The sequence below is a fragment of the Rhinatrema bivittatum genome, chromosome 1 (assembly GCF_901001135.1).
Source record: "Rhinatrema bivittatum chromosome 1, aRhiBiv1.1, whole genome shotgun sequence".
Classification (NCBI taxonomy): Eukaryota; Metazoa; Chordata; class Amphibia; order Gymnophiona; family Rhinatrematidae; genus Rhinatrema; species Rhinatrema bivittatum.
The window spans coordinates 339,648,911-339,665,535 of NC_042615.1; the positions used below are offsets into that span (position 1 = coordinate 339,648,911).

At 41.5% G+C, this 16,625-nt stretch overlaps 1 protein-coding gene across 6 annotated transcripts in view; it reads right to left on the reverse strand.

Moving 5' to 3' along the window:
• The window catches only part of ANKRD17 (ankyrin repeat domain 17), a 488,939-nt gene that overhangs the window by 221,288 nt on the left and 251,026 nt on the right, over window positions 1–16,625 (reverse strand). For all 6 annotated transcript variants that reach the window (XM_029598806.1, XM_029598799.1, XM_029598782.1 and 3 more), the window contains exon 12: window positions 3,777–3,904. In XM_029598806.1, the coding sequence (XP_029454666.1) occupies window positions 3,777–3,904 (128 nt within the window). The remainder of the gene's footprint in view (window positions 1–3,776; window positions 3,905–16,625) is intronic.

Below are 16,625 nucleotides of genomic sequence, written 5' to 3' on the forward strand. Positions count from 1 at the left end.
GTGGTGCTCAGCAGGGCTTTTAGACGATTCCGGAGCTTTGATCTTCTCTTGGAGGTCAGGCTGACCTTGTCTTCCTGGGTGTCGAATCGGACTCCTAGGTATTCCAGCGACTGAGAAGGCTGTAGGGAACTCTTGTTCAAGTTTACAACCCATCCTACCCGCCAGGCAACCAACTCTGTTGGTTGCCTGGCGGCTCTCCTCTGGTGACTTCGCCCGGATCAGCCAATCGTCCAGGTAGGGATGGACGAGGATTCCCTCCTTCCTGAGGGACGCTGCCACTACTATTATGACCTTGGTAAAGGTCCGCGGCACGGTGGCTAACCCGAAGGGTAAAGCTCGGAACTGGAAGTGCTGGTCCAGGACCTTGAAGCGTAAATAGCGCTGATGATCCCGATGGATTGGGATATGCAGGTAGGCTTCAGACAGATCTAGGGATGTGAGAAACTCCCCTGGCTGTACTGAATTTTTGACAGACCTCAGAGTTTCCATGCAAAAGCTGAGGTCCCGTAGGTATCGGTTGACTGACTTGAGGTCCAGGACGGGCCGGAAAGTGCCCTCCTTCTTGGGCACGATGAAATAAATGGAATAATGCCCAGAATTCATCTCCCTTGTAGGCACTGGGATTATGGCCTTTAGGGACAGGAGCCTCCGCAAAGTGACGTCTAGTGCCGTCCTCTTGATGGGCGAACAAGGAGATTCCACAAACCTGTCCGGCGGAAGCCGAAGAAAATCCAGGTAATATCCCTCTCGGATGATGGTGAGGACCCACTGATCCGAGGTAATCTCGACCCACCTGCGGTAGAAGAGGGACAGCCTGCCCCCTATGGCCGCGAGCCCCAGATGGGTCGGCTGATTGTCATTGTGGGGTACGGCCGGGACCCGAACCCGAGCCGGTTCCCCTCTTGTTGTGCTTAGGCCGAAAGGACTGGTTCCTGGCCTGCTAACAAGGAGCTTGGTAGCGAGTCCTGTAAGGGTTGAAGCGCTGAGAGTTTCTTCCTCTGGATGGTCTGGGGAAGGGGCGCTGGTTCCTCCTTGACCGGTCTTCTGGTAGACGGGGTAATGGAGAGGTGCCCCATTTATTGGCCAGTTTCTCAAGGTCACTGCCGAACAGGAGGGATCCCTCAAAGGGCATTCTCGTGAGGCGCGTCTTGGAGGAGGAGTCGGCCGACCAATTACGTAGCCAGAGCTGTCTCCTGGCCGCCACTGAGGATGACACTCCCTTGGCTGCCGTACGGACTAGGTCGGAGGCTGCATCAGTGAGGAATGAGAGAGCTGATTCCATTTCTTCTCCCGGGGTGTTGCTCCTAGCCTGTGATAAACAGGAACGTGTCACCACAATGCAGCAGGTCGCAATCCGTAGGGACATGGCTGCCACCTCAAAGGCTTGTTTCAGAATGGTGTCCATGCGCCGGTTATGTGTATCCTTAAGGGCCGGCCCCCCCTCCACCGGAATGTGGTGCGCTTCACAATTGCGCTAACCATGGCGTCTACCTAGGGGCACGCCAGCTTCTCCTTGGTTGCCGGGTCTAAGGGATACATGCCAGCCAAGGCCCGACCCCCTTTGAATGAGGCCTCCGGCGTATTCCATTCCAGATCGATTAACTGCTGAGCTACTTGTCGGAGGGGAAAATGGTGAGACGTTTGGCGCAGGCCCTCCAACAGGGGGTTCATTCTCTGTTCCTCTGGGGCATCATGGCCCGGAAGAGCCAGTTCCGACAGGCATGGAGAGATCAGGCCTGGGAGATTTCCTCTCAAGAAGAAGCGCCTCATGGTCCGATATGGTTCAACCCCCGAGGGAAGTTCTCCCTCCTCGGGGGACTCGTCTTCCTCAGGGCAATCTGAATCCCCATAAGTGGGGGTCCCGGGTGGCGCGTGGCCGTGCCTAGGCCTTGAGGGTCCAGGGGCCGGGTCATCCGGTATGTATGGACCCGCTCGGGAAGCAGCCTGCATTGAGACAAAGGCATGAATCCCCTTGAATAATTCCACCCAGGAGAGCGAAGCAGGATCTGGTCTGAGGGGTACCAGGTCCCTCGGGGTCCCCGGCTGCTCACTACTGCCGGCTAGGTCCGGGGTGTTCCCTGAGGAACTGGCAAGTACACTGGGCTGTGACCGGTCCTGGCCTGGAACTCCCAGGGCTTCTTCACATTGGGCACATAGGGAGTCTGCTTCCTCGGTCTGTGTAGCCCTGAGGTTGCATGCTGAGCAGAGGCTCATGCCTGATGTTGGAGGGGCCAGCTCCGCTGATGCCTGGGCTCTCTTACGCTCCATGTGCGTCTAGAAACGGACGCTTATCAGCGGGCGCCTATAAACGTGCGCTTTACACCGTGCGCCTAACTAATTTACTGCCCTGCCAAAAAGTAACCATGCTCCTCCAATACTGCCTTAGCTATTGTTTCTTCAGCTTGCACTTTTGCTGTCCTGACTACTTTCCTTGTTTTTCAGCTTTACCAGATATTCTTCCTTCTACTCCTCTGAGGTTCTTTGTACGTTTTGAAGGCTATTCTTTTTGCCCTTGCTTTTTCAACCACCTCTTCAGAGCCAAACTGGTCTCTTTTTACTCTTATTTTTTACTTTCGTTATAGCTCCTTTTAGTTTAGTCCACTGTTGTGCTTCACAAAGAAATTCTCACCCTGCCAACACTTCCTTAAAGTACTCCATTTTAACAAAGCTGGTACTCCTGAAGTCCAGGGCTTTGACTTTTGTATGACCCCCTCGCTGCTTTGTTTTACATTAAATCATACTATCTGATGACCACTGGCGTTCAGATGGCCATCGTTCTGAATACTAGTAACCCTTTCTCCAATTTTAAGTATCAGGTCCAGGATAATCCCTTCAGCATTACCATTTGCTTGAAGAAAGCCCTTTAAAGGGAGTAGAGGATCCTTCCCAACTTCTGCCCAATTTAAAAAATGAGTGCTCAAATCCACATCTGGCATTTTAAAATCTCCCTTCAGCAGGGCCAGTGCAAGGTTATTAGGTGCCCTAGGCAAACCTTCTGCCTTGTGCCTGTGCGGTCCCCTCCCCAGGTCTCGGCCCCAACTCCTACCTCATTCACGCCCGCCTAGTTCGCCTAATAGGACATGCCAGCCCTGCCCCTTCAGCAACACTTCTTCCTTTAGCACATTATGATGTATATTTTTGACTAAATCATTATCCAATTCTTGGCAGTCTGTGCTGGAGGTCTGTAAATCTCTCCAATGTAGAAGGAAGTGCCATCTCCCCTTTCCAGTATAAACCACTGCACCTTCTCTTCAGTCAATATCCCCGGCATTTCTGTTGCTTTAATATATATTTTTTTATGTTTCCTCATGAAAAGAATTTAGCCAGGCAAGGCTATATTCCTGTGACGAGACTCACTGAACCATGTTTCTGTAACAGCCACAAAAGTCATCATCTAGAACAATTTGCCTCCCTCTGGAAACACAGTAAGTAGCAATACCTTTGAAAAAAGGCCACATAAGATGCTACAGCACATAAGATAGAGACTACACAAGTCTTCTCTCTTAGGCGGCTACTAGAACTATCTCTGGGAAAAGATTAGTAGACTAAGGGAGAGCATGAATTGCAACTGCCTGTTGAATTCCAATTCCCCTGCTGGTTAATGGAAAAGAAACCAACAGTCCAGAGTATGTTAAGAACCAGAAATAAGAATTCCAACTTCTTTGCATATAGAAGTCAAACTCAGTAGAAGAAGCTTCTTTTTACTTGCCAAAGTGTCAACACACAATGGTATCAAAGAGAAAAAAGGAACATGCAAAAAAGACAGAGCTACCTACCTTTAGTCTGTGGGTAGGATCTGCTCCATGAGCTAGCAGCAGCTCCACAACCGCCAAGTGCCCCCCAGCACAAGCCAGTGACAACACTGTATGATCATTGTTGAGTGTGGTCCTATTCACATTTGCTCCTTAAAAGAAAAGAAAAGGGAAAAAAAATAATTTTTACAATACACTTCATGCCCTCAATGCATATGAACATTAGCTTTTTCACATTCAAAGTGTCTTTCTGAATTAATCACGAAGGCCACTGAAAGAATGGAAGCAGAACAGAATAAGGCTATAAAATAATGCAGCAGCTGCGACACAAACCGGACACAAAGAAGCTTAGGGTCTCAAAATGTGCTCTCGAGAACAGTGGCAGGACCTTGGTCCTCGGGATATCCAAAATGAATATGGCATTGTAAGCAAATTTCATTCATATTTATTGTAGACACCCTGAAAAACAGACATGATTGATGGATCTTTAGGACTGGGTTATGAATTACTGCTCTATAAAGAAGCCAGGAGAGGGGCGGAATATGGACAAAACTATGTGTACATACAAATGGTGACCATTTTTTTGCCCGCAGCATCCAAGAAGGGTCTCCAAATCTGTGAAAGATCTGGATATATATCCCTAACTTGAGAAGTTAACTTTTCTGTAGAACCAGGAAAGAAGAGGAGGCTTAGATGAGAATTTACAATGAAATGCAATAAGGAGTCTCGTAGCCACCAGCCTATTTGGAGACCAACGTAGAGCTCTTAGAAGTTCAAGATATGAAAACATGAAGCCTGAGGCCCAATATACTGCAGCGTCAGCCAACAGCTTAATCTTATTTTGTAAATCTACAAGATAACCTTTGCCCAAAATATTGTAATTATATGACATGGCCACCAAATACGGATAAAAGTACCACTTTCACTCTATAGAGCAAAAAAGATGACTGATTTCTATTTCATAAAGTCTGACAGGCATATAAAATTTCATAGGTAGAAAATCTTATAACCATGCTCTTGAATAGAAATGCTTAAGGAATTCCCTTGATGCAACTTGAGAAAACCATCATCCCACTCCCTGGATCTTTTTCCCACATTTCTACCTTTTTCAATGTATCTGGATCTGCATCCATTAACTTGTAAAAAAAAAAAAAAAAAATAGAAATTAAACCTTATGACTTAATGCATTTGTTGGTCAAGCCACAAGGAATCAGAAAAAAATCCAACTCTCAGTTGCAAGAATTAACAAAAGGAGGAGAGCATGAAACAATTAAAATAGTCCTTACTAAACGTGGTAGTGCAAACGATGAACCTTTCTTGCAATGCTGAAACTCCATAACTTCTTGGCATAAAGCGGACCTTGTTTTATGCCAAGAAGTTATGGAGTTTCGCCATGGCAATAAAGGTTCGTCTGCACTACCACGTTCAGTAAGGACTATTTTAATTGTTTCACGCTTTCCTCCTTTTGTTAATTAATGCATGTTACCAACTGTTCAAAATCTGTTAATGCTCTCTACACTTAAACCTAACAGGAACCATCCTTTCAACTGGAAATAGTGAAAAAACATTATTAAACTAAGATTTCACCTTGATAAACTACAAAAGTAATGAATCATCATCAAAAATCTGACACACCCTAAAACAGACTTAATTTTCTCCATGTAGAAAAGGGAACAAGGAAATAAGGGTTATTCCAACAAGATGATAATGGAGAAGGAAACTATAACTTCTTGTTGACAAATAATGTACTACACATCCGGAATAGAGGCAACAATGGAGTGAGAAACACTTGTTTTCAAGGGTTTCTTTTTTTTTTTTTAAGGCATCAATGGTATGGCAAACTTCTTATTCTTTATTAACTTCCTTTTCATTGGAATCCAACGCTTAACAGGGTACCCATTCAACTAAAAGACTACGCTATTATATAGTATCATAGTGAATGACGGCAGATAAAGACCAAATGGGCCATCCAGTCTGCCCAGCAAGTTGCTTACAGTAGTACCTGCTGCTCTGTGCAGGTTAACCCCATGGAAAAAAAAAAGTCACACCCAAAGTTAACAGCTATTATTGCTTTCATCTTTCATTAATATGGCCCAATAATGCATTCGAAAGTTTGGTAACACAAGGTCTCTCTTGTCTTTCTGAACCATCAGAGCATTAAACCCAACCCTCTGATTTTTTACCCTGCCAAATAAAATCAGAAACTTTTTTTTTTAAGTCTCCTAAAATAGATATCAGGAATAGTAATTGATAGTATTTCAAACAAAAATATAAATCAGGGGAGAACATTCATCTTTCTGGATACAACTATCAAACCAGGACATCTGAAACAGTGACCATAATTAAAGTAAAGCAAGATATATGAGTAAAAAGTTCAATATGTAAAGCTTTTCTAATTTATTTGGAATAACCACACCACAGTATTTTTTCAAATTGTTACTCCACCTACAAGAGAAAGCAGCTTCCACCCTTCTTTGTGTTTCTAACTATTTGAAATCTAAGAACCTGAGTTTTATATTCATAAGAACTTGCCATGCTGGGTCAAGACCAAGTGTCCAAGCCCAGCATTCTGTTTCCAACAGAGGCCAATCTAGGCTACAAGAACCTGGCAAGTACCCAAACACTAAGATAATTCCATGTTACTGATGCCAGTAGTAGCAGAGGCCATTCCCTAATAGCAGTTAATGGACTTCTCCTCCAAGAACTTATCCAAACCTTTTTTTGAACCCAGCTACACTAACTGCACTAACCACATCCTCTGGCAACAAATTCCAGAGCTTAATTGTGCATTGAGTGAAAAAGAATTTTCTCCGATTAGTCTTAACTGTGCGACTTGCTAACTTCATGGAATGACCCCTAGTCCTATTATCCGAAAGAGTAAATAACTGATTCACATCTACTCGTTCAAGACCTCTCGTGATCTTAAAGACCTCTATCATATCCCCCCTCAGCCGTCTCTTCTCCAAGCTGAACAACCCTAACCTCTTCAGCCTTTCCTCATAGGGGAGCTGTTCCATCCCCTTTATCATTTTGGTTGCCCTTCTCTGTATCTTCTCCATCGCAACTATATCTTTTTTGAGATATGGCGACCAAAACTGTACACAGTATTCAAGGTGCGGTCTTCACCATGGAGCAATACAGAGGCATTACAACATTTTCCATTTTATTAAACATTCCCCTTCCTAATAATTCCTAACATTGTTTGCTTTTTTGACTGCTGCAGCACACTGAGCCGACGATTTTAAAAGTATTATCCACTATGATGCCTAGATCTTTTTCCTGGGTGGTAGCTCCTAATATGGAACCTAACATTGTATAACTATAGCAAGGGTTATTTTTCCCTATATGCAACACCTTGCACTTGTCCACATTAAATTTCATCTGCCATTTTGATGCCCAATCTTCCAGTCTTGCAAGGTCCTCCTGTAATGTATCACAATACGCTTGTGATTTAACTACTCTGAATAATTTTGTATCGTCCGCAAATTTGATAACCTCATACATCGTATTCCTTTCCAGATCATTTATATATATATATTGAAAAGCACCAGTCCAAGTACAGATCCCTGAGGCACTCCGTTTACCCTTTTCCACTGAGAAAATTGTACACATTTACCTTATACCCAGATAGCCTTCCAAACAAATTAATAGTCTTAGTTTCTACCTTCAGCATGCAATCTGGATGCTTAACACAGAAGCATATCAGCAGCAAAGAGCTATCCTGTTATCACTCCCATAATACCCCCAAAATGTAGATGTTTTCTGATCAGGATAGTAAATGGCTCCATATCTAAAGTAAGAGGCGAGAGAGGATAGCCTTGCCTGGTACCTCTATTTAAAGGAAATCTCCAAGACAACATACCATAATCTTAATTTGAGCTTCAGGATCCTAGTAAAGACAACCCAGTTCAGAAAGTTTTCCAGAAATCTAAAACCCTGAAGATATAAGTACAAATAAGGCCATTCTACTCAAATAATGCTTCTTCAGCATCCAAAGTTACCAGCATTGCCTGCTCATCCATATTACATATATGATGCATTAAATTTAATGTGTGCCTAATTTTTAGGCTACTCCATATGTCTGATGAATAAAATCAGTCTGATCTTTATGAATTGAAGAGGGGAGCACATGTTCCACCCTATAAGCTGAAACCTTAGCTAGAAAGTTGTTATAATTTAAGAGGGAGATATGCCTTTAAGAGTTAGATTCCACAAGATCTTTGCCTGGTTTATGTACAACAGAGGACACCATATACAATGCAGCTAATCTGGGGGCCAAAGAATCATAAAATATCTTGTAAAAAGAGAAAAACCATATTCCTTGGGTATTTTCTACCACTCAAAGTGCAAACTGCACTGGCAACTTATTAAGAAGAAATCATAGCTTCCAATTCTTTAGAAACATCTCTTGACAACACAGGCAACTCAAGAGCATGCAGATCTGCTACTTCATCTTCACTGACTGCCAACTCAGAAGAGCATAAGCAGGTATATAACATTCTTTAAAAGTTTCAAAAATTGTCCCAGAATCACTGTTGAGTTCAAATATCTTTCACTGATGCTTTCAATTTATCTACTAAATTTGTTCACCTTATTTCTACTGTCATACAATAATTGCTTTACTCTTCATCCTTCCCTTTATATTAATGAACTATGGATTTCAGCTCAGTTCTCTTATGCACTGCTGCCTCCTTGAGATGAGTGGAGTGGTATTCTTATTCAACAAATTCAACCTTTTTCAACTCAGCCATAGCCTTTTCTTCCAACCCCCCTCAGTCGCCAATGCTATTTGCTTCTCTTTAAGAGTAGCTTTAGCAGCTTCCCACAAAACACCAGATACCTCTCCATAATTTATTTCAAACAATTCCTCTGCAGTATCTGCCATTTATGTTCTAATACTATCATCCTTCAATAAGCATTATCAGGTTTCTAAGCTCTCTATATTTGAACTCTAATAACCAATGTATATTTTAATATAACCAGTATCTGATATGCCAATTCAATTAGATCTAAGCAAACTGAACAAATTGTTGACAATTCTTTCTGGCCAATAAATATAAAATTTATCATCGAGTAAATTATGAGGTGGAAAGAAGAAAGAAGTATATTTAACTGGGATTTAAGTACCTTTATGAATCAACCAACCACTTTCATTAATTAAGTGATCAAACAACAGAGCTTTCTTCCTCACCTCTTTAGGGATCAGGCCTTTTTTATTCATAACTGGAGAGGGAACCAAAATGACAACACAACTTACAAATAATCTGCTCTCAGAAAATGACAAAAGGTCAATTAGGCAGTTAGAAATAAATTCAGTCTGATTAACATTTGGAGCAAGGTCTGAAGCCAAAGAGTCAAATGACCATTTTATCTTTCACAAAGATATCTGTCCAAAGGGTCCCTTTATTAACTACTAATGTAAAACTTTTAGTCCCCTTGCTTGACTCTAGCAGAAGTGAAAAAAAAAAAAGGGAATGGGGAATATGCCATTATCAAGGGAAATAAGACAGAAAGTACAAGGGATACCAGTTTTTCTTATTTATCACCTAGTTTGTGAAATTCCCTTCCACTGGGTGTACAGCTGGAAATAGACTACTCTAAATTTACAAAAACCTTAAAGATATCTTTTCCAGAAGGGTTTTTCAACCTGTTAATTCTTTAAAATGTCTAAGATTCACTGATGCAAAAGATGTTAGTAATGTATTCCTGTAATTTATTACAGATTTTTAGCTTTTTGTATTTATTTTTCTATTTTTATGGGTTGTACCTCTAAATTTCTTTTTATTCTATTTCATTCTATTGTACTATTATTCGTTAGTGTGTTTTAAAGTGGATGTTTTAGTATTGGTTAATGTTTTATTTTTGTATTTAATACTGACACTTATTTTGTTAACTTTTGTTTTGATTTTATATGTATATTACATTGATTTACAACTGTAAAAATGTGATTAAGGAAAATTATTAACTTGCTTTTAAGACTGAATTCCCTGTCACTTTAAAAATGCATTTCTGGAATAAACCAAACCAAATAGATCTCATTTAAAGTATCTGCCAGGTACTTGCGACCTGGATGGCGACTGTCAAGACAGGATGCTGGGCTCAATGGACCTTGGTCTGAGCCAGAATGGCATTTCTTATTTTCAAACCTTTCTATTTTAGGACTCTCTATCACAAACAAGCTATATTTTGCAGGGGAACTAAGACTTCACATTCAGTGAGCAATAGGAAAATTCCAAAATTGACATGATTGCAAATAAAAAAAATATCTGGTTGAGGGATACCATACAAGCAAAAGATGTACCCAGCAGGGAACACAAATGGAACATATCTATTAAAATAAACAAATATGAGTACCATTAACACCTATCAACCCAAATACCCTAGATTGTAAGCCTAGTGCTCAAAACTGGCGGAGCAAAACCCAACTACAACCAAGGTTAGAGAAGCAAGATAAACTGTCCTGAATACAAACCTACCCCAGTGCATCAAATAAACTGTATATAAATCCTTTTGCTTCAAAAACTGGAGTATAAGAATAAAAGCAGAGAAATTACTGCAAAGATTAGCAAAGAAAATGGGAAAGAACACACATGCCTCCAGACTAAACCCTCAAATAAAAAGTGGGCAGAGAAACTAACAATGGAGCCAAACAATATACCAGTATTGAAAGACAAAGATGCAAAACCAAGAGGGATTAAGCACCAACAGAAAAACACAAGAAAAAACCATTTATCTCCAAAAATACAAGCAGCTAGGGATAGTCCAAATAAGCAGACCCATAGCTTCCTTTCTGCCCTTCTAGCAACAAAAAGATTGCCCACCAAACATAGTAGATCAGAGACTCAGGAAAAATAGGGTTATAACCACAAGACTATATTAGAAGGTTATTCAATCATGAACCGAAAGTTTGATGTCCCCTTCCAAGTGATCAGTTGAAGAAAGTCAATTTCTATGATCAAACACCATCTCCTTCTTGGGGATTCCTCTGTACAATCCAGGTCCTGAAGAGAGGAAGACTATCTACGTGTTTTAGCCCATCCAGATAACAATCAGCAAATTCCAAGCAATCTTCAAGTTCCATAACATGATAGTCCTTTCCATTATGCTTGAAAAGTAATGCTAAACAGGAGACTCCATCTAACTCTTATTGCTTTGTCTCTCAACAATGAAGACAGGGTGCTGAAACTCTTCCTCCTTTCAACAGTATACTGTTAAAGTCTTGAACAATTTTTTCTTTTTCTCCTCGGTATTCAGTATGATCATTTCCTCGTATATCTAAGAAGAGTTTGCTTGTCTCAAAATTGTGCAAACAGGCTACTATAACTCAGAAATCTGTAGTCTCCCGTCTGTGATCTGCCAGCCTTATGAGCTCTAAGGCTGGCAGATCACAGACGGGAGACTACAGATTTCTGAGTTATAGTAGCCTGTCATATGAGCTCCCATTTTAAGTAGATCATTAACTGAGCAGTATCTTCATTTGTCAGTTTTCAGCATTCCAAAAACTTGTATTATTGTTTGACAATTTTCAAGGTCTTTAGGTCCCTTAGACATTTTCTCAGTAGTATTCATTTTGTAGAAAGTATTCTGAAGACTCTTGAGAACTTTAATCTCTTCCTTGAGTTACCAACTTCAGTTCTGAGCATTTTGATTTATTTGACAAGTTCAGAAACAGCTAACACTGCAACTGTAATTTCAGTGTCCTGCTTAAGCTCCATCGATGGCTTCATAACAAATCCAGAGACACATTTTGATACTCCAATTTTCCTTTTCCAGATCTACCAAACTTTGCCAATGAGGCTACACAAGTAGGTTTTGATTTTTTTTTTTAATTTAGAACAGTCAAACCTTTAAGTAACACAGGCAAGGAAGACACAGAGATCCACAGACCCAAAAAGAAAACAGGTTACTGCTCCTTCACTCCAAGGGCACAGCATTTGGGAGGAAGTTAGCTTAAAAAAATAGAGAAGAATAAAACCATACAAAGATAATCAAAAGTTACAAGTGTCTATCGCTTGAGAATGTTGGAAGACCAAGACATCTTGAAGGCATTACACCACACTTTCCAAAAATATACTTATTTTACCTGTGTCTCTTGATATTGATTTTCTTGAGGTCATCAACATAAAGATGGCCAAATTCGCAACTGGCATGTTTCCCAAGGTACTTACAGCTTTTAGAAAATATCACTCAAATTCAGCATATTTCATTCTCAAAATTCACCCAGGCCTGCAAGCAACAATCAGACTGCTTCACTCTTGAATGGGGTAAGGAAGTGTTTAGGAATGTGCATATAATGCGGCAACAACACTGTGCTATACTGTAGCTGCAATGTAGCCTGCAAACCCGCTCCTGCAAGGAGGATGCACTCAGCAGTTAAAGCGCCTCAGGCTGAGGTTAAAAGGTGAACCATAGACATCCAGAAGGGCAGATTAATCATAGGAGAGTCCCAATTGCAAGATCTCATAAAAAACAGCACCAAAATATGGAGAATTTATGCCTGGAGAGCAAGTGAAAAAGATTCAGGCATCTATCTTGAGACCTGGCTCTCTAGCACCATTTGTTACATTCTAATCCAGGTGCCACTCGTAGTGGCCCAAGTGTTGACTTTGTCTGCTAAATTGTCTTTCTGCCAAGTACATGACTTTTTAGCGTTGGCCCATGAAAGATGACCTAATTTCACACCTTAACAGTTTTCCAAATCCAAAGTTATACTGGAATGGGAAAATCACCATGACTGGGAGTCTCCAAGCTCTCCATAACAGATAGTGACCTGAAACATGACAGCAGAAAATGACCATATGGCCCATCCAATCTGCAAATCCATCCAATTAATTTAGCATCACTTCCTTAGAAATCCCCTGTATTTATCCTATGCTTTCTTGAATTCGGATACTGTTTCTGTCTCCATCACTTCCACTGGGAGGCTGTTCCATTCATCCACCACCCTTCTCTGTAAAGAAATATTTCCTAAACATCCATTCTGGGTGTTAATTTTTTTTTTTAATTGTTTATATATTTTTTTAAATTACTTCTTTACCCCAAAAAATATATAAACAAACTATTTTTTGTCCTTTCCCATTATCATCAACAAAGGTGTAAATTTTGGATATAGAATTACACCTGTTTGGTGGTGAGATTAGGGACCGAAGAAATATTTAACATTACTCCTGAATCTACACCCCTTTCACCCTCATCTATGACCCCTCATTCTAAAGCCTCCTTTCCATTGAAGGCAACTCATCTCCTGTGCATGGAAACTTTTGAGATATTTGAATGTCTGTCATCTCCCCTATCTCAACTTTCCTCAGGGCAGGGGCGCAAAACTTTAGAGGGCTACATAACTGGTGTGGGGGAGGCGACAGTCCCTTTAAAACTCTGTAAGCAGGGGTGGGGCTGGGGTTACAGTGGCAAGTATACCCCACAGTCAGAGGACCAAAGCTGCAACTATACCAATAAAAAGAATTTAACAGATCATCAGTTAAAGTACTCATAAAAATGTTCCAAATACCCATAAAATAGTACAAAACATCAAATACCACCCAATAATTAAAATTAAGGATTTAAAAAAAATTCCCCACTCTCTATACCTGGGAACCTTGGATTTCCAGATACCCTGTGATTGTCATGGATTAGCATTAGCCGGTGGGGTGGAGGGGAGGGGGTGTTACATACACATGTTCTCTTTCTCTCACCTACACAGACCCCTAGGCAAGCTCCCATTCATTCTTACACCCACCCAGGCATACACCCATTCATTATCACACCCACCCACACCCCCAGACAGGCACCCGTTCACACTCTCTCACATACACACACAAGGCAGATTTGGAGCCTCTTACTCCTACAATGCTGTGTCATCCCTCCAGAAGCCTACTCTGCAGGCCCTGTAGTATAAAATATTTGCGGGTATACCAGTTTCTGTATGCTGATCTCGTGTATTGAGAGGCCTGAAGAGATCTCTCAATACATGATATCACAGAGAATGTGCCGCCCTCATAAGCTTTTAATACCATGAGGCCTGCAGAGAAACTAGACAGGCTCAGTTCACCCAACTGCACAGAAGTGTGCCGCCAGGTGAACCGAGAAGACAGATCTGTCTTCACCGCTGGTAGGATGAGGTCCACCAGCAGCCTCTCACGCCTCTGTTCTTTGGCCTCATCTCTCTCTTCGTCACAGGGGGACTGAGACCACAGGAAGTCTCTACTATGGCTGTCAACACAGCTGATTCCAATTGGGCGATGCTCCTCCTCTTTCTGCCCTGCTGCTCCTCTTAATTAGTGGACCCTAGGGCTGTGCTGCTTTCCTTACGCTGCTGTCACTTCTGACTGCCAATATCCAGGTCAAAGTCATCAACAATGGCCTGTGATGTCAGGCCATTGTTGATGACATCGTTCCAAGGTGCTGGCAGTCCGGAGATAATGGGGAAAATTGAAGTGGTAGAGGGGCAGGAAAAAAAAAAAAACCTATCAGGGTGAGTTTGGCCTGCAGCTTGCCCACCCCTGCCCTAGGTTTAGATTTTTAAGTCTATTCCTATATGCTTTAGAATAAAGACCACTGACCATTTTAGTAACCACCCTCTGGACAGACTCCATTCTGCTTATATCCTTTTAAAGGTGCAGTCTCCAGAACTATACATAGTATTCTAAGTGAGGTCTCACCAGTGACCTACACGGGGCAATATCACCTCCCTTTTTCTGCTGACCATTCTTTTCCCTATGCATCCAAACATTTATCTGGCTTTTACTACTGCTTTAGACACCTATTTGACCACCTTTAGATTATCACATACAATTACCCCTGATCCTGCTCTTCTTTTGTGCTTAGAAGAATTTCATCTCCAATACTGTACCTTTCCCTTGGGTTTTGCATCCTAACTGTATTACTCCACATTTTTTTTTAGCATTAAATCTTAGGCTGCCATACCTCAGATCATTCTTCAAGTATTGCTAGATCCATCCTCATGTTTTCCACCCCAATATTTAAAAAAGGCTCCAGAGGCGATCCAGATAACTATAGACCAGTGAGCCTGACTTCAGTGCCGGGAAAAATAGTGGAAACCATTCTCAAGAACAAAATTGTAAAGCATATAGAAAGACATGATTTAATGGAACGTAGTCAACATGGATTTACCCAAGGGAAGTCTTGCCTAACAAATCTGCTTCATTTTTTTGAAGGGGTTAATAAACATGTGGATAAAGGTGAACCGGTAGATGTAGTGTATTTGGATTTTCAGAAGGCGTATGACAAAGTCCCTCATGAGAGGCTTCTACGTAAACTAAAAAGTCATGGGATAGGAGGCGATGTCCTTTCGTGGATTACAAGCTGGTTAAAAGACAGGAAACAGAGTAGGATTAAATGGTCAATTTTCTCAGTGGAAAAGGGTAAACAGTGGAGTGCCTCAGGGATCTGTACTTGGACCGGTGCTTTTCAATATATATATAAATGATCTGGAAAGGAATACGACGAGTGAGGTTATCAAATTTGCAAATGATACAAAATTATTCAGAGTAGTTAAATCACAAGCAGACTGTGATACATTGCAGGAGGACCTTGCAAGACTTGAAGATTGGGCATCCAAATGGCAGATGAAATTTAATGTGGATAAGTGCAAGGTGTTGCATATAGGGAAAAATAACCGTTGCTGTAGTTACACGATGCTAGATTCCATATTAGGAGCTACCACCCAGGAAAAAGATCTAGGCATCATAGTGGATAATACTTTAAAATCGTCAGCTCAGTGTGCTGCAGCAGTCAAAAAAGCAAACAGAATGTTAGGAATTATTAGGAAGGGAATGGTTAATAAAACAAAAAATGTCATAATGCCTCTATCGCTCCATGGTGAGACCGCTCCTGGAATACTGTGTATAGTTCTGGTCGCCGCATCTCAAAAAAATATAGTTGCGATGGAGAAGGTACAGAGAAGGGCAACCAAAATGATAAAGGGGATGAAACAGCTCCCCTATGAGGAAAGGCTGAAGAGGTTAGGGCTGTTCAGCTTGGAGAAGAGACGGCTGAGGGGGGATATGATAGAGGTCTTTAAGATCACGAGAGGTCTTGAATGAGTAGATGTGAATCGGTTATTTACACTTTCGAATAATAGAAGGACTAGGGGGCATTCCATGAAGTTAGCAAGTAACACATTTAAGACTAATCGTAGAAAATTCTTTTTCACTCAAAACACAATAAAGCTCTGGAATTTGTTGCCAGAGGATGTGGTTAGTGCAGTTAGTGTAGCTGGGTTCAAAAAAGGTTTGGAGAAGTTCTTGGAGAAGTCCATTAATGGCTATTAATCAATTTTACTTAGGGAATAGCCACTGCTATTAATTGCATCAGTAGCATGGGATCTTCTTAGTATTTGGGTAATTGCCAGGTTCTTGTGGCCTGTTTTTGGCCTCTGTTGGAAACAGGATGCTGGGCTTGATGGACCCTTGGTCTGACCCAGCATGGCAATTTCTTATGTTCCTGGCTGCCCACCCTGTTACAGGTTTTGGCATTGGCAAAAAGAAAAAACTTTCCCGACAACCCTTCCATTATGTCACTCACATAAATATTGAAAAGAGCCAGTCCAAAGGCAGATTCCTGAGGCACACCACTAGTAACTCCTCCCTCCTAAGGGAAAACCTCCTTTTACAAGTACCCTTTGTCGCCTCCCACTCAGCCAGTTTCTTACCCGATCACTCTAGAATCCATACCAAGACTGCAAAATTTATTTATAAGTGTTCTGTGCGGAATCATGTCAAAGGCCTCCCTGAAATCCACCTACACTATGTCTAGCGCTCTCCTTTGATCCAACTCTGGGCACCCAAAGAAATTGATCAGATTTGTCTGACAAAATTTAAATCTGGTAAAACTATGTTGCCTCAGGTCTTACAA